This window comes from Chionomys nivalis, chromosome 26 (genome assembly GCF_950005125.1).
Source record: "Chionomys nivalis chromosome 26, mChiNiv1.1, whole genome shotgun sequence".
Lineage (NCBI taxonomy): Eukaryota > Metazoa > Chordata > Mammalia > Rodentia > Cricetidae > Chionomys > Chionomys nivalis.
In genome coordinates this window covers 8,634,921-8,652,351 of record NC_080111.1, presented here as the reverse complement: position 1 = coordinate 8,652,351, position 17,431 = coordinate 8,634,921, and the positions used below count along the sequence as shown (strand labels likewise).

Genomic DNA, 17,431 nt, shown 5'->3' with positions numbered 1-17,431 from the left:
CTGGCTGTATAGTCTACACCTTCGCTCCCACTTTCCCTTCCAAGAGAAACACCTAGGCCTGGTTCGTTCTGTTATCGCGAAGTCAGTCAAATAAATTGTAAACATTAAAAAAAAAAAATACTGCGCTGCGTTATAAAAATCCCAGACTACTCTGTGCTCAACCTTCTGTGTAGCATGTACTAATTCTTGCATCTTATTTTGTTTTTGTTGGCTTGGTTTGTCAACTTAGTAAGTTTGAATGGATGTACCCCAAACTTTTCTTCTCGCTATCTAAGCTTTAAAACTGTCACAAGCAAAGGCTTTACAACGCACGGTTGGGAAAAGGTGGCATATCAGAACTAAATTCGGACTGTGAAGGTCTGAGTAGAAAGAAAAAGTTAGTAAATCTTATCACAAACCAACAGACTACAGTCTAGGACCAGGGCAACCTTGTCTCTTGAGCCTTTTACTTAAATGCCAAAATGGAAACTCATTTGTAACCTTCAGGTGAATGTAACAGACAGAATCTTACAATACTTAGTCCTTAAGTGTGCTCACCGAGATGTGTGTGCATAGGATTGAGGTTCTTGCTGTGTTGTCCAAGCTGGCCCTTAGCTCCTGGGCGTAAGCAGTTCTTTCTTCAGCCTTCATCGCAGTTGGGACGACAAACACCCACTCCGACGACCTGCCTGGATTTCACTTTGTCACACACTCGGCAGAACTTTTCCCCTGGGAGAGGTGCTTGCTTAGTTATGAGAGCTAAAGACTTAAAATCCACCTTCTCAAAGTCTGTTAGCAAAAGACAGGTAAGAGGTGACAGAAAGGCGAGGAAGTGGAAATGCACAGAGTGACTCGGACAAGGCTGTGATGGAGCCATACCTGGCGGGATCATGACAGAGCTGTAATCTTGGGTTTAATTTCTAGTCATAAATGCTAAGGGAAAAAGAACTGGGTGGTTAGGTGCATTGTGATGGCTATTCTTGGTTGTCACCTTGACCACATTTGGAAATAACTAAAACCCAAGTGGTTGGGTACACCTATGAGGCATTTTTTCTTAATGAAACCTTGAGAAACAGGAAGTCCCACTTTTAATCTGAATCTTCTGAGGTAGGAATATACACCTTCAATCCGGGCCACACCTTCTCCTGGCAGCCTTATATAAAAGGCGTAGAAGAAGGGGGCTTGCTCTCTTTGGCTGCTTGCTCTTACCTTGCTGGTAAGCTCAGTCCTTCACTGGCATCAGAACCTAACTTCTTCTAGACTGCAGTGTATACCGAAGACCAGCTGAGAAATCCAATCTCATGGACTGAGCAACTACTGGATTCTTCTGTTGGTAGACAGCCAGTGTGGACTAGCTGGACCACAGCCTGTAAGCCATTCTAATAAATCCCATTTCTAGATAAAGATGATAGATAGATAGATAGATAGATAGATAGATAGATAGATAGATAGACAGACAGATAGATAGGCAGATAGATGATAGATTCATTATATCCATTCTGCTCCTCTAGAGCACCCTTACTAGTACATCCATGATGCAAAACTGCCACTAAAAGTGAGAGTCAAAAACATTCAAAAAATTAAAAGCAAAATTAGGTACAAAAGACTATATCTAGACTGAGAAAAAAAATCACATTCCAATTTTTATAAAGATGCTTGAAGTTCATAAGAATATCATCTTAGTTACCTGCTTGATGTATTTTTTCCTATAGTTTTTGATGGTTAGTTTTAATTATTACCTTGACACAATCTGGAATCAGCTGGCGGGCAAAATCTCAGCGAGAAGTTTCCTAGATAAGATTAGCTCCCGGGATTGTCTTGATTGTCTTGATCACATTTCTTGATATGGGAAAACCCAGCCCACTGTGGGCAGCACCATTCCCTAGGGCTAGGCCCTGGACTGAATACAACGGGGAGACTGAGCTGACACTGGCAATCATGCGTGCATGTCTTCCTCATTCTTGATTGTGGATGTGACGTGACCAGAGGCTTTAAATTTCTGCTGCCTTGATTTCCTAACACTTCTCGACTATTACCTGAAACTGTGAGACAACCCCTTCTTTCCCTAAATTGCTGTCGTCAGGATGTTTTATCACGGCAACAGCCAGGGAAACTGAGAAACATCTATGCCATTAATTACAGTGAATACATATTCTTCTGAGTGCAGTCTTATGAGAAGACTATTCCCTTCTGTATTTCTCAGCTTGCGGCTCACACAAAATTTGACGGGTGAAAGCGCCTTCCACAGCCCACTTTCCCATGCTGCAGCTTTCTCCCGTGTTTCTTCTCCATCACTCAAGTTCCCCCAGTTCCATGCACCATAGGAGGCTTGCACATTGTGACATAGGTTCTGGCCATGTTGCTGACGTCACCACAGGGAGGTTTTCACAATGAGCAGATTGGATCTCTGGAAGCTATTTCTACACCAAGACAGCATAACTGTAGAGGACGTGAACGTTAGTCACATAAATACATAGATAGTCCATTAATCCTGGAGAGAATGCCCTCTTCTGACCTCCATGGACACTGTGACACAAGTGGAAAACTCTCTCTCTCTCTCTCTCTCTCTCTCTCTCTCTCTCACACACACACACACACACACACACACACACGGGGTGGGGGGGACTTTAATGGGTAACTGACAAAGGAAAAAAGTAATGAAAAAGATAATGAGATGACACAGAAGGGGCAAGACTGCACCTTAGAAAGAAATGGCTAAAACTGACAGGGAACATATTAAAAGGGCAATAAAACAGTATTTCATAAGAAATCCAATTCCTGGAAGAAATGAGCCATCAGGTAACAGTACAGCCTCTAGATTGTTACAGCTTCCCCTTTGACGGACCCTAAATAATCAGGTACCAGATAACTGGCATATAGTAATACTTTAGTGACGGGAGTGGTGGAAATGTTGATCACTAAGGAAATGCTCTAAATATTTTAGCTACATGTTAATATAAAGGGAAGGAGCTAAGGTAAACAGGTTAAGGCCAACACGGTACCGCAGTACAGGAAACGACAGGGATGACAGATGTGTAACAGTTTCCTCTGAGACTGAAATATTTCATCCTGCAGGGAAGCTCCTTAAGCAGGAAAGTAAACAACTCAACACTGGTTCAGCAAGTCTCTGAAACTGAACAGATTCACAAGGCCCCTCCCTGCCAGAGTGAGCAATAAAGCTGAGAGCCCACGTTAGAGGAGAGAAGCTAAGCTGCAATCAAGACTCCCACAAAAGTCTTTGAGACTACCAGCTGCCTGCAAGAAGCAAAAACAAGCTGAGCTCCCGGAGCCGTGTAGCATACCTGCCGCCACCTCCCAGAGGGGTGCGCGGCGCCGCTTCCGGAAGCCTACCAAGCCTCGCCTACCTGCAGCCGATTGGCTACCCGACGCGCCAATCGCCACTCCCCGCGGTGGGCGGGACCGAGAGGCGCGCGGACGCCCGTCCCGCCGAGCGCACGCACGCGCACGCGCGCTGCGGATGGTGGCGGGGGACGTCTCTCAGAGTGGACCCCACGGCTCGGCGTCTGCTGGCTGCACGTAGCGGAGGGTGGTGAATGCCTCACCTCGCGCGAGCTGGAAGGTAGTGTCACGGCGGTCGGGCACGCCCGGTGATGCTCGTGGGGGCTGGAGCCGCCTCCCGGGGCCAGGGGCGGGCCTGGCGCGAGCGTGTGTGTGTCAAGCCCTCGGGGCTGCAAGGCAGTTGTGGGAGCTCATTACTCAGACTTCTGGAGGGCAAGACTAAAAAGTTGGTCTTGTTAGAGAGTGTAGCGGCTTGTAATGCCGGGTCTTGTCTCAAAGTCTATCGATGTCTGTTTATCCCTGATGAAAGTCACGTGGAGTGCCACCCTGAAGAAATATGGATACCAGAAGTTCATCTCATTGAGGAAGGAGAGGAAAAGACTTCATCAATCCAGTTTCGTTCCGAATCATCTTTGAAATGACATTTTCTTCGCCTTGATGATTTGTATTTATAAAAGTTTGTGATAATTTATTTCAGAAATAACCCTGGGAAACCTTTTAAAGTTGGCAGAAGGCTTTGCACGTATGTGTAGTGTCTCGAATTTGTTTGGGGTCTGTGGAACAGTTGGATTGTGTTTCAGATGTGTTGTTTTCTCCCTAAATTCTAAGTTCCCTAGCGAGTCTCTTTCTTTTTGTAGATGCATCATGATGTGGAGGCCAGGAGGTACACTGGACTGGTGGGGGGGGGGCGGATAATGCGGGTACCAGGAGGTTTACTGGGCTGGGGGGGGGGCGGATAATGTGGGTACCAGGAGGTTTACTGGGCTGGGGATGATGTGGGTACAAGGAGGTACACTGGACTGGGGGGATGATGTGGGTACCAGGAGGGATACTGGACTGGGATGATGTGGAGGCCAGGAGATACACTGGGCTGGGGGATGATGTGGGTACCAGGAGGTACACTGAGCTGGGGGATGGGGTGGAGTCTAGGAGTGTAATATTAAACATACATTTGGAGGGAGTTGAGACTCTCAACTTGTTAGGAGGGCAAGCACTTAGTAGTAAAATTATTGTTAGCATCTCTGCATTAATTATGGACTGGTTACCAGGCTTAAAGTACTGTAATTTCTCTCTCTTTTATTTTCTTCCTTTTTTTTTGCATTTGGAGATACATACTGTGTGATTCCTTACAGTCAAAAGGTTAGGTAATTTAGGATAAGGTTTCGACAAGCATGAAGCAAGCTGAGTGCTTAAAGAGTGTGGGTGAGAGAGAGGTCATTCGAGTGGGTGATCAGAAAAGGGTTGCTGTGGCTGACATTGGAAGTGATTAAGAGGAAGCTGGGTAGCGGGGTACAGATAGATTCTGCTAACAAAGGAAAATGGAAGTTCCTCACCGACCGTGGGGACCACCAGGAGAGACCCCACAGCAAAGCTAAGCGGCAAGCCTGAGGGAGACAGAGTGAGAAGTATGGTCTGTTCTACAGACTCTTACCTGAGGTGGCAGTGACGATTACTGTTAGAAATGTTGTCTTGGGAAGAACAAGGTCACGTGACTATACAGATTTAGGTTGGGGTATTGAGTTATCTAAGAACAGGGGTGAAATGCTGGGGAACGCTCACATTCCTGGGAAGAAAGCCAGAGTTATCAGAGACAGACAGACAGACATAGCTGGGAAGTAAACAAGTATGGCTACTCACTGGGGATACAGCAATGGCGTCTCAGCTCTTGCCCGTCATACGAAAGACCCGAGTTTGACCATAAATACCGACACAAAGAAAAAGCTGCCTAGGGTCCTAAGGAAAGGATGTATTCCTTCAGAGATCCTTACTGAAGAGAGGAGAGTTCTGCAAAGGTGGCCGTAGCTATAAGCTGCTTGGCAACGCGTTAGAAATGATTTGGCGGTAGGGGTTTGAACAGCACAGCTACAGGACTTCCTCAAGCTTGGCCACACAGCCAAGGAGAGAATGGCTGCAGTGAGGGCTCGGGGAAGGTACTTGGCTAGTGTTTGCTTTCCAGGCCAGTGGGCTTGTAGGGAGGCTGGACAAGGGTGTTGGTGGTGTCAGTCTCTGCTGTCAGGACACAGGACCGCACACCGGGGAAGGGACTCAGCGACGGAAGCCTTTCACCGCTCTGGAGGCTGGCAGGTCTGAGATCCAGGCAGATGCTGTCGCCGCTGAGGGACCGGCTTCTGAGAGTCACAGAGGGCACCTCCTGTCTGTGTCACTGGGTGCAGAGGAGCCGAGCAGCTTTGGGGGCTCCTCAATGAGCGCTCGTGTGTTGCCATCCTGAGGCCTTCATCCTCACGATCTGTTGTGTCCCAGAGGGCCTTGCTTGTGATACTCAGTTCCAGAGGACACAGGTGTGACCTGACTGCAGAGCGGACAAGGCAGGAGAGAATCACTGTGTGGAACCACTGGACACAATGGGATGGCGGCCAGGTGGTGTGACTTGTCACCATCTCTGTAAACTTGTATTAGAAGAACTGGGGTAAAAGTAGAGATTTGGAAAAAATATCATTTTGAAACATTATAGAGAATAAGAGAGGTTCTGAACACTTGAAGGACAGCGTTGTCTATTAGCCATTTCAAGTGCTCATAGCTCTCCATGGGGCTGTTGGCTGTCATACTGTCCAGTGTGTAAGCCCGGAGACAGAAGGCACTTTCTATCTGGGATAGATAGCATTCATTTGTGCGAATGTTAGGATGATAGAGGTTTAGTGTTCTCCCAAAGCGAGAAAGTTTGGAGGCCCTGGAGACTTCCAAACAGTTGTTGAGAGATGGGTATAGGTACCCACTTCCCTTCAGACGGTTTACCCCGAAACTCAATAAAATTACTGTTAGTAGTGGAGCAGAATTCCCACTCTGCTTCTACATTGTGATCTCACACCCGAACACGGTACATTTTCAGTCTGTCCTGATGGCAAGGCTTAGGAGTCCCACTCCTTGGGAGGTGGAGATAGGAGGAAGGCAAATTCAGGTCCTGCCCGCAGTAGAGTGAGTTCAAGACTAGCCTTGGCCACTTCGTGAGACCTTGTCTTAGAAAGAAAAAGGACGTGTGTAAAGCCCTGGGTTCAGTCTCCGCAACCACAGAATAATAATTACATTTTAGGCCTTTACCATTTATATGACGTGTGACTCCCTGCAAGGGGATCTTGCTGTTAAGCCCAGATTTCATCTTCCGCAGCCTTCCAAGATTAGGATTGTAGATAGCTGTGTATGCCCCGCTACGCCTACTGCTTTTCATCTCTGCTAACACACAAAGTAATTGATTTCACTATGGCGCCCCCCCCCATCCTCGTCTGTCCTAACCCGTACCCCTCCCATGCCTGTTTTTATAGCTGCTTCGTCCGTTGATCCCTGCAGCAAACCACTGAGTCATTGTCTCCATTTTTATAGGTGAAAACTTTTTTGCAGAGGAATCTGAGTTTGCTTCAGGAGTAAAGATCCTAAGACCTGGGTTTTGGGATTTGCTCTGTTTCTCTACTGTGCCGATCAGCTTTGCCTTCTTTATTTATAGCAAAAAATAATTGTGACTTGTAAGAACCCAGGAAGTTAGCCTCTTCCTAGTTCACCGCTGAAATCCTTGTGTACTTGTTACAGTGCCTGCCCCTCCTCCTTGCTGTGCAGTTACTGTAGCTCTTTACCTGACAGCTGGGTTTACACGGCCTGAGAAAGAACCCTTAGCTGACCTTTGGGTTTCGTGCTTTGTGTTATCATTTTGTTTAAAATTAACTTCTATAGATTTAGTTCATCAAATGAACATGTAGTTGTGTGGAATTACTTAGAGGTTTTTGTTTTTTTTTTTTTAAACAGTTCTCCCCCAACCCTCAGAAAAAACCAAAACTTTACTTTCTACAGGAATTACATGTTGTCAAGGTAACCGTTACTGTCCCAAAATATTTTCTGAAGCTAGGCATAAATGAAGGCAGATATAAAGCTCCCTCCTTGTCGTATGTACGCTTGTAATTCTAACACTCAGAAGGTACAAATAAGAGAATCGCTGCACGTTAGAGGCTAGCCTGGTCTGCTCCATGAATTCCAAGCTGGCGGGGCTACATACCCACAACAGCAGAAGCCCCCAGTGTGTCATTTAAGTAATAGAATTTCATTTTACGTTCTGGGATTTTTGTTGTTGTTGTTGCTCTTGTTTCTGTTTTGAACAGAGAGTTTTGTCTGCATGTTGGTTCATCCTATGAAGGACCTGTAGCTTGCACAGAGGTTCTTCACAACATGCTTGGAGACCTGTTTTAGGCCTAGTGATGCAGAAGTAATTTGGCATGTCCCAGGTCTGACTAATTGTATTAAAAGCTGCTGAGAGTCTTGACAGCCAATTCGAAAGAGCCTGGGGGTCTAGAAAGGCGTTCTGGAGCACCACAGCCTTTGCATGACTAAGGAGGCGCCGGGGAAGCTGTGAGATCCACAGGCATCACCGCATGCCGCGTTTATTGTAGCAGTCCTTAGCATTCTTCAACTATCGACAGTGAAGTGGTGAATTCTTTAAAGAGGTCTTTAAAATTCACCTGTCCCCGTGGTTCCACGGCCCTGTGACTCAGTGATCTGATGTCACGAGTTTGGACCGGGATATTTAAGGAAATATATCTGAGGTAAAAATTTCTGCCTAACTTTTGAGAAGCAATTCTGTTTTTATCCCTCCTTATTAACTAAAAAAAAACATCTTCCAGGATCAATGGTCCTTATTTGCAGAGTTGAGGCCGTGGAAGCTGTAAAGACACAAATGAATCTGAATTAACAGAGTGCCCTGACTGCTGCGGGTTGAGGGCTTGAAGGCCTCTGGGCAAGCTAGCCCCCCTAGTGATTCACTGTCAGAAAATCCCGTGTACCAACCTTCCTAGTTCTGGCTTTCTGTCCTTTACCATGGGGCAGATGAAGAGAAGGTCAGTAAGAAACTCTGAAATTGAGAATGTTTACATTTATTTTACACATCTTAAATGATGATAAAATCATGCCTCCTTTTCACATGTAGAGGTTAAAGGCAATTAGTGTATGAAGAGCTCAGAACAGGGTCTGGGTGCTGAGTTCATGAGGGCGGGGCCGAATGTGAAGACAGAAGAGTGAATGAGAAATGGGGCTCCTCCATGCCGGCTTGACTGTGTGGCTAAGTGGAGGGAATACTTCGATTCAAGCTGGTGACTCCTGCAGGTGGTTGGAATTCAGTAGGAAGGAAACCAGAATTGTCCATGATGGTTTTACTCAAACCTGTGGGCAGAGAAATAGAAAAACAGCAGTTTTCTCCCACTTGCGCTATTTGTAGATTTTCTGTCTTGTTTATTTGTTAAGTTTGCCTGAAAGTAATGGATTTATTGTGTCATTTTTGCCAGACGTGTGCCACATTTTAGTTCTTCCTCCTCGCTCGTCTGTCTTCCGTCTCCCTTCCTGCCCTCCCGCTCTCATGACAGTGTGTTCACCTCTTCCGTGTCCCTTCTTTCCCTTCCCCAGGCTGGAGCTGCGGCTCATAGGTTAGCAGCACTTGCTGCTCTTGCAGAGGATCCGGGTTCAGATTCCAGCACCCCTGTGCTGGCGAGACGACCCACGTGAGGTAGTTAGTCCTTTTTATTGATGACTCCTGCCATTGAGAGTGGGCTGGCGCCAGCCTCTTAGTGCCCAAACTGAGGGGTACAGCGCTTTAAAAGGCAACCACAAAGGCCATCACCAGCTGGGGAACAAGTGTTCAAATGCTTGCAACTGTGGGGACATTCTGTTTATTTTCTTTTCGAGACGGGGTTTCTCTGTGTAACCCTAATTGTCCTGAAGCTCTCTCTGTAGACCAGGCTGGCCTCAAACTCACAGAGATCCGCCTTCCTCTGCCTCCCTGGGATTAAAGGTGTGCCCCAGCTCCCACCCGGTGGGGGACATTCTTATTCAAACCACCACAGTCAGTTTTCACAGTCTACCCTAATGATCCTCTGGGCGTCACTGAACCCTTGGTGACCTTTTCCTTTGTAACTTCATAGATTAGAATCTTCTCTTTGTTTCAGTTTGGCTAGGGCATTGTCAATCTTGTTTATTTTTTTAGATTAACAACTCTGACTTTGCACATTGACTTTTCCAGCCTTTTATTAGCGGTTGTCCTGGTCCTTATTTGCTCTAATTCCTTCGGGTTTGCTTTGCTTTCAGTTGAGACGCACCCTTTGCTAGTTACTGAAGATCTTTCTCCTGTTTTCATGTAAGCTGTCAAAGCTCTAAACTTCCTTTTGAAAATTGTTTTATTTATTTACTTATTTATTTTTTTAAACTGAGAAGCTTTTTAAATTTATTTATTTTTATTTTATGTGCATTAACGTTAGTGTTTTGTCTCCATGTATGTCTGTGAGGACGTCACATCCCCTGGAACTGGAGTTACAGACAGCTGTGAGCTGCCAGGTGGGTGCTGGGAATTGAACCCCGGTCTTCTGGAAGAGTAGCCAGTGCTCATAAGCACTAAGCCATCTCTCCAGCCCCCAAAAATTGTTCTGTGACTTGTTTCATTTGATTGTAGAAAATTTAAAAAAAAAATTCCTCTCTGCTTTCTGGTCGTTCTAGAATGTGCCATTCAGTTTCCAAGTACTGTTCAACTTTTTTAGTTCTTGTTGCTGTAAATTTCTAGTTTTCTTCCATTGTTGTCTGATAAGACAGCAAATTATTTGGTTCTTTAAATCTCAGTTTGTGGCTGACAGTGTTGTCTATGTTAGCAAAGGTTCCACAGGCTGGTGAGAATGTGTTCTCTGTGTCTGTTGGATAGAATATTTGTGTACAGTGATGAACTATTCAGATTTGTAGTATAGTTTAACTATCAAGTTTCTTCATTGATTTTTAAATTTCAATGATTTGTCTAAGCAGTGCTGTAAAGAAAGGGTTCCGTATGACTTGTGGGTCTGAACTCTAGTAGGCATGCCTGTCACGCTGTCTTTCCATGGTGTTAATTCTATGAATAAATCTCTTGCTCCAAAGGCCAGTCTGCCTCAGGGTCCCCTGTGAACCTCAAACCCTAGCCCTTTCAGTGTGGTCTTTTGGAGGAGTGCTGTTGCTTTTATTTCTAGTATGTTTCTGTGTTATGATTTGTGCATCTCTTGGTTTTGAATACCTTCAGGGTATCGTGGAGGGTCTTCGGTGAGCCTGCTACCTTCCACTCCCCTGCTGTGAGCAGCAGTGTGTGACTACTACCTCTTGGCTGGCACTACCTCTCAGCGGTGCCCGTCTTCTCCTATGCCCTCGGTATGCTGCTCTGACATTAACTGTGTGACCTCCCAAAGCTTTTCTCTTCCTCTCTTTGCTGATAAAGTCTATCTTACTTTAATCACTTAAATCTTTAATCACTTAAATTTCTTTTTATTTTTATTGTTTTATCACTTGGTCATCTTTTTCTCACCACTTCCTTCTTTCCTTTTCTCTCTCCAACTCCTTCCACGTCTGCTCCTTTATTTTCTTTTTCCGGTGCTTCTGCTTCACTGGCACGGAGGAAGCTTGCAGTCTGCCGTGTTACCTGAAAGTCTTCTGGGTATTTTTTTTTTTTTTTTTGGCTTTTCGAGACAGGGTTTCTCTGTGGCTTTGGAGCCTGTCCTGGAACTAGCTCTGTAGACCAGGCTGGTCTCGAACTCACAGAGATCCGCCTGTCTCTGCCTCCCGAGTGCTGGGATTAAAGGCGTGCGCCACCACCACCCGGCCTTCTGGGTATTTTTTGAGCTGTTTGAGTTGTTATGTAGCTGTGAGAGGTAACTAATTACATATATTTTAGGACTTCTTGTATCAAAGTCTTGACCCTGTGTCTTGATAACTGAATGAACTTAGTTCCTCCTGCATACCTCAGTAATCTTACAAAATGGAGATGTCAGTGTTACCTGCTTCTAAGGATATTAGTAGGAAGTTTTTATCTCACACTGTGTGAGCTTACGGTCAAGCCTTGCATACATAATTCCTCAGCACAGGTACGCTCCTAAGGTATCGCCTGTTGTTATCTGGTCTATACATCAGAAATGTTAACAATTCCTCTTTACACCTTGTGATTCTGTTCCAGCTACTCTGCTGAGAGCGAGGATGAAGCAGTTGCCTGCGGCGACAGTTCGCCTCCTGTCCAGTTCCCAGATAATCACATCAGTGGTCAGCGTTGTGAAAGAACTCATCGAAAACTCCTTGGATGCTGGAGCCACCAGCATCGACGTGAAACTGGTGAGTGTCATGCCTGTACAGCTAATGGACCCGACAGTTTTCTTGAGAGATTGATTGTTGCTGGACTTTCATTCCCAGGTGTTGAGCGTTTGGAATACAGTTTAAAGAGTAGATTGTAATTTAAACCGAGATTACAGTAACACTAAAGGAAATCACAGAAAAAAACTTAAGCCAGAAAGGGGTCGTTCACCCAAACACTCAGCCAAATGTCTGTTTTCTTTTAACGTGTGTCCTTGGTTGTTTGTATAACTTAAACCCCGCCTCTGAACACACAGTGTACGCCTGCAGTGTGATGCGGCCGGGACCTGCCTATAACACCTCACCGTGAGCGCAGACTGTTGTATGTGGAGAATTATCCTCACGTTACATGCTAGGGTTCCTTAGATATTTTCCTGCTCTCATTCCTCAGCATGTAAGTCTCTTTTATTCCAAATTATTGTATTGTGTTAGGATGTTAGGTTTTTTAATTTGCTATATTAGTGACCGAACTTTCATAAAACAGTCACTACTTGAACTTTGGGTTGGGATTAGCATAGCCTGCCTCAAAGTGTCTGCAGTAGCCTCTCTTAGACACCTTTCTGTGGCTGTGAAGTGACTCCGTAAACAGGGGAACTTAGAGAAAGCATGGAGTGTGGGTTTCCAGTTTCAGAGGGCGGCTGAGAGCATGCAGCAGGCAGGCACAGCACTAGAGCAGTAGCCCAGAGCCTACATCCTTATCCTCCGTAGGAGGCAGAGAACACCCTCCGGGACACACCTCCTCCAAGGCCACATTTCCTAGTTCTTCCCCAAATAGGCCCCACCTACTAGTGGGACTAAGCATTCAAATATATGAGCCTATGAGGGTCATTCCTGTTCGGACCGCCACATTCCCCCCTCTGGTCTTACATTTGTCAGGGTTCTCTAGAATGTATAGAATGACTCTCTCTACATATGTGTGTGTGATGAATCTCTCTCTGTATGTATGTATGTATGTGTGTGTGTATGATGAATCTCTATATGTATGTATGTGTGTATATGATGAATCTCTGTATGTATGTATGTATGTGTGTATATGTGTGTATGTGTGTATGGGCTTCCATCAGAAGGTGTGGCCAAGATTAAATGTGTGTCTTCCTGCCTCAAGATCTTCCTTCAAGATCCAGATCACAAGTGTGCCCTCCATTTCTGGATTATCGTTCATCCAGATACAATCAGGCTGACAACCAAGAACAGCCAGTACAGTCCCCAGAGACTTGTCGTCATACCATAATGCAGGATACATTTACTTCAACTTCAGAGGTCGCCATCGTCTTTCCCAGTCTCAGCACCTTAGAAGTCCAGAGTTTCTTCTGACACTCAAGGCAATCTCTTAGCTGTGACTCCCAGTAAAATCAAAATCAAATTATATATCTCTGACATAAAATAGTGCAGAATAAATATACAGGACCACTGTAAAATGTAGAGAGAGTGTATAGTATAATAAGGAAGCCCAGCAGGGCAAAGTGTAATTATATGTGGCTCAAGGTGGTACCATGGATCTTAGGGATCTTATGGCACGGGACAAATGTGCCATCAAAAGATGATGTTTATCATTCATTACATGGGAATGAAGTTTACTGGGGAAGGGAGCGGGGAGAGAGAGGGAGAGTAATCTGCCTCCTTAGAGAAATGGCAGAGAGAGCAGGAATAGCGTGGATTGTTTCTTAAAGGGACCTTTGCACCTGTGTATAGACTACCTAGTGACGTAGCAGTGAGAAGGCCCTGGGCTGGCCAGGGTACTGTCTGAGGTGTGCAGGACTTGCCACTCTGCTCCTGCCAGGTCCCCAAGGGAGAGGGCAGGTTTGCATTTCCTGGATGATAACACTAATATTCTCCCGAACCTTCTTGAGCTAGGACTCCGTGATCCAGATTGCATTCAGCGCCACTGTCTTCCAAGATTATACTGGGATGGCCCATTAATACTTTAATAATACATAATACTTTCAGCATTCAGCAGCTTTCCTACCTGAGGTCTAAATGTTTTCCATATTTCTCCAAGCAGCAGCATGGTCAGGTCTGTCATAGCTATACCCAGTCCCTTGGCACCAACTTGTGTCTTAGTTATTTTTCTGTGCTGTGAAGAGACACCGTGACGTAGCCAATTTAGAAAGCATTTAGTTCAGTTACGGTTTCAGAGGTGAGTCTGTTATTATCATGACAGGGAGCTTGGTGGCATGCAGGCAAGCATGGTGCTGGAGAAGTAGCTGAGAGCTACATTCTGATCCGCAGCTAGAGGCAGGGAGAGAAACTGGGCCTGAAGCTTATTCCAAGAGACACAGCTCCTCCAACAAGGCCATACCTCCTGTTCCTGCCCAAAATGAGTCTATTCAAATCACCATAGGCCCTAAATGTATTTATACAGCATACATATGCAAAATGTGTTATGAACGTTGACTATTATAGAATCAGATCAAACCTTAAAGTGCTGAAGATGTTCTGTTCTAAAATAGCAAATGTTCCTCCATGATTTAATTATGTAAAAATAAAGCAGCACCTTCACCTATCTTCTCAGTGTGCAAATATGTATTCATTTTAATAAATGGTAAAATTATATGTATAACAAGGTATTATTTCAATTATTAAATATTGGATTTGTATACCTATTTTACATATCTGTATACCACAGATTGGGCAGAACGTTGGTATTTGGAAAGAAATTATAGATGGAAGCCAGATGGTAGTGGCTCACACCTTTAGTCCCAGCACTTGAGAGGCAGAGGCAGGTGAATCTCTGTGAGTTCGAGGCCAGCCTGGTCTATAGAGAGAGTTCCAGGACAGGCTCCAAAGCTGCAGAGAAACCCTGTAGATAGAAGTTTCTGTCCTGCCTGGTCCCACAGCCATTCAGTCCCCAAAGAAACACAAAAAAGCTTATATTATTTATAAACTGTTTGTCCTTTTAGCTCAGGCTTATTATTAACTACTGTTGTTAATCTGGACGTTTACCCCAGTAGCTGGTCACACACTGTGGTTAGTCTGGTTGCTTCCCCCCTTTTTAAATGCCAAGCTCATAGACTTAGACCCTATATTTTTGTGTCCACCCTACCTATTATCTACTATTTACTAGGAGTTGAAGTCTATATTACTGAAAGCAAGAATATGGTTTTTTAAATCTAATTATCACATATTTGTGTTATTGCTAGTACTGTGACATCATAATTCTGATAGAGATACTTTGTAATGAGAGGATCTTGCTTTTGCTTATTAACAGATAAAATTCAGATGAGTATAATTCCCAAGTACATCTCATAAAAAATGTTAAAAGTTTTACAAAGACTCAGTGTTCCCAAAACTTGCCTAAGTTGCTTCATTAGCTAGTAGTGAATCAAGTGTTCCGATTTCAGGTTTCTCTTAGGGTGCTTTGTTAGGTAGTTACTAATCAAAGACTATGGTCCTTAGGGTGTTTGGGGTACGTCAGGTTAAGCTGGGTTTATTAGGTAGTTCCTAAGCAAAGACCATGGCTCAGGTTTAGTTGGGGGCTTTGTTAGGCAGTTACTAAGCTTCACTCTTGCAGTTTGAGATCTCGAGTGAGGCTGAAGAGTGTACATGCATACACTGCAGTCTACAATTGCTGCTGTACCAAGGAGCACAGTTGCAGAATATCTGCCCAATTGTGCCTTTAAATCAGCTGTTCTCAACCTGTGGGTTGAGACCCCTTTGGGGGTCAAACGACCCTTTCACAGAGGTTGCATATCAGATAGCTTGTATATCAGGTATTTATATTATGATTCATCATAACAATAGCAAAATTACAGTCATGAATTAGCAGCGGAAGTAAGTTTATGGTTGGGGTCAGCACAACATGAGGAACTGTACTAAAGGATCGCAGCATCAGGAAGGTTGGGGACCACTGCTTTAAATAATATTCCATGTGCTTATGGTGTGAAGAAATAGTTTATTGAATTAAGGCCCAGGAGTGACTATATTTCTTAGGCATTTTATATAATTGGTCTGATTAGAGTGTGAGTGGCAATAGAGTACAAGGGACAGTGTCTTTATATCCGTCAGCTGCCATTTAGATCCATCGCGTTCCTACCTGCTGTGGGTCTTTACCTGTTCCTCTTTTCTGTTTTGCTTATCTCTTGAAATGTGTTTCTTGTTATAAAGTGTCTCTCAAAGACAAAATGTTTTCTTAAAACAATGTTAACAAGCCAATGGAAGCATCCCTATAAAGTAAATTAGCACCGTCGCCTACCCGGAGATTTGCTCATCTACTTCGCATGATTTCTGAATGAACGGCTCAGCTGGGCCTGACACTACACCCAGACCTGTTTTGTTCAGATTCCTGGAGGTATTTATGCTGCAGGATTGACATTTCTCTGGTCGATGTTTTTGTCTGTTTAATAAAATGAAGCAGACATGCTGTTTCCAGGCTGTCAGACAATTTTTGATTGACACCGAAATCTTAGGTATTTCCCGATAATGCTTTGCATGCGTGGTGTATTTTTAGCAGTACCGACAAGATGCTGTGTGAGCTTAGGTTACTACAGTGTGATACCCTTGTATGCTATGGAGCCAGTATAAATCCCAGAAGCTTTTCCTCCTGTAGTTGTCGTCTGTGGTGATGTCTGCAGGGCTTTTCGGAGCGAGACTGATAACAGTTGGTGACTGTATTCATGGGAAACAGGGTCATTATAGGAATTTGGTTTCTCTTGTGTGTGCAGAGCTCAGTATCATAGGATTAAGCTATGAGTGGAGTTTACTTTTTTAATTTTCAAATTTAGAAGAGATTACTAAGTTAGATATATTTTCTCAACAATTTTCTGTTTGATATTTATAATGAGAAATTGAGAAAATTATAAGGTACTAAATACTTAATTTTATACTTAATTTTTTATGAAAGCAATGAGGGAGAACTTATTAAAAATCAGACTAAATAAGAATGGTTGCTGGATTCTTGGTGAATAGAGCAGGTGGGTTTTTGCTGGTGATAGTGTTTTATTTCATTTGAGGTATGATATATATATATATAAAATCTATGGTGGACTTTTAATTTGCGTTTAAATATAAATTACCACAAATACCTATGCAAGTAAAGAAGTTGATAGAACACTCAGGAGATTAGTCTGACCTCCTTGTGTTGTAGTTGAGTTGAGGTCCTTTGCTCAGTGTATGGAACCTAGGCATCAGCAGAGCTGAAGATGGGAGCTCCTGTTGACATGGTGTCTCCTCCCCCTTGAAGCTGTCAAACAGCCGTTTGCTTAATCTGCCCTTCTAAATGTGATCGCCGCCGTTTAAGTTTTATCAACTGAGCGTATTCCTCACTTTGCCTAGGAGAACTACGGGTTTGATAAAATCGAGGTCCGGGACAATGGTGAGGGCATCAAGGCTGTGGACGTCCCTGTGATGGCTGTGAAGTACTACACCTCCAAGATAAACAGTCACGAAGACCTCGAGAACCTGACAACCTACGGTTTCCGCGGTGAAGCCTTGGGGTCGATTTGTAGTGTTGCAGAGGTGAGGAAATTTATGTCAGCTACTTTATTCATTTCATAGTGACCGAATATTAGAATTAAGAGAAAACCAATTCATTGTTAGAGTACCTTTAATATTTTCACTTAAGGTAAAATACACTTAATAGGAAATTTACCATTTTTAATAACAATTTAGTGGTGTTAGGTACATTCAATTATTGTTTATTTATTAGCTATCCATTTCTAGGTCATTTTCGTCTTCCCTGGTTACAACCCAGGACACATTAAACAAAGCCCCCTGTCCTCCTCCCTCCTCTTCTGTATGTGACAGCTACCATTTTACTTTGTGTCTCTATCAGTTGATGCTACAGGTACCTCATAAAAGTGGAAACGTTAGACCT

At 44.1% G+C, this 17,431-nt stretch overlaps 2 protein-coding genes across 8 annotated transcripts in view; one reads left to right on the top strand and one right to left on the bottom strand.

Annotated features, from left to right (window-relative positions):
* Osgepl1 (O-sialoglycoprotein endopeptidase like 1) overlaps nucleotides 1-1,776 on the bottom strand; it is a 29,822-nt gene extending 28,046 nt beyond the window's left edge. Inside the window, exon 1 of the mRNA XM_057758503.1 lies at nucleotides 538-1,776. Coding sequence (XP_057614486.1) covers nucleotides 538-553 — 16 coding nt within the window. The 5' untranslated portion in view covers nucleotides 554-1,776. The remainder of the gene's footprint in view (nucleotides 1-537) is intronic.
* A 1,649-nt stretch (nucleotides 1,777-3,425) lies between these two features.
* Nucleotides 3,426-17,431, top strand: part of Pms1 (PMS1 homolog 1, mismatch repair system component) — a 73,536-nt gene continuing 59,530 nt past the window's right edge. For 3 of the 7 annotated variants that reach the window (XR_009056393.1, XM_057758581.1, XM_057758577.1), the window contains exons 1-5: nucleotides 3,445-3,559; nucleotides 9,574-9,819; nucleotides 10,526-10,650; nucleotides 11,450-11,601; nucleotides 16,891-17,073. Coding sequence is in view for 5 of the 7 variants with exons in the window: in XM_057758581.1 (XP_057614564.1) it covers nucleotides 11,470-11,601; nucleotides 16,891-17,073 (315 nt within the window). In the remaining 2 variants the exon portion in view is untranslated. Of the gene's footprint in view, nucleotides 3,560-9,573; nucleotides 9,820-10,525; nucleotides 10,651-11,449; nucleotides 11,602-16,890; nucleotides 17,074-17,431 lie in introns of those variants that run through there. The other 4 variants (XM_057758579.1, XM_057758578.1, XM_057758580.1 and 1 more) reach the window with 4 other exon arrangements.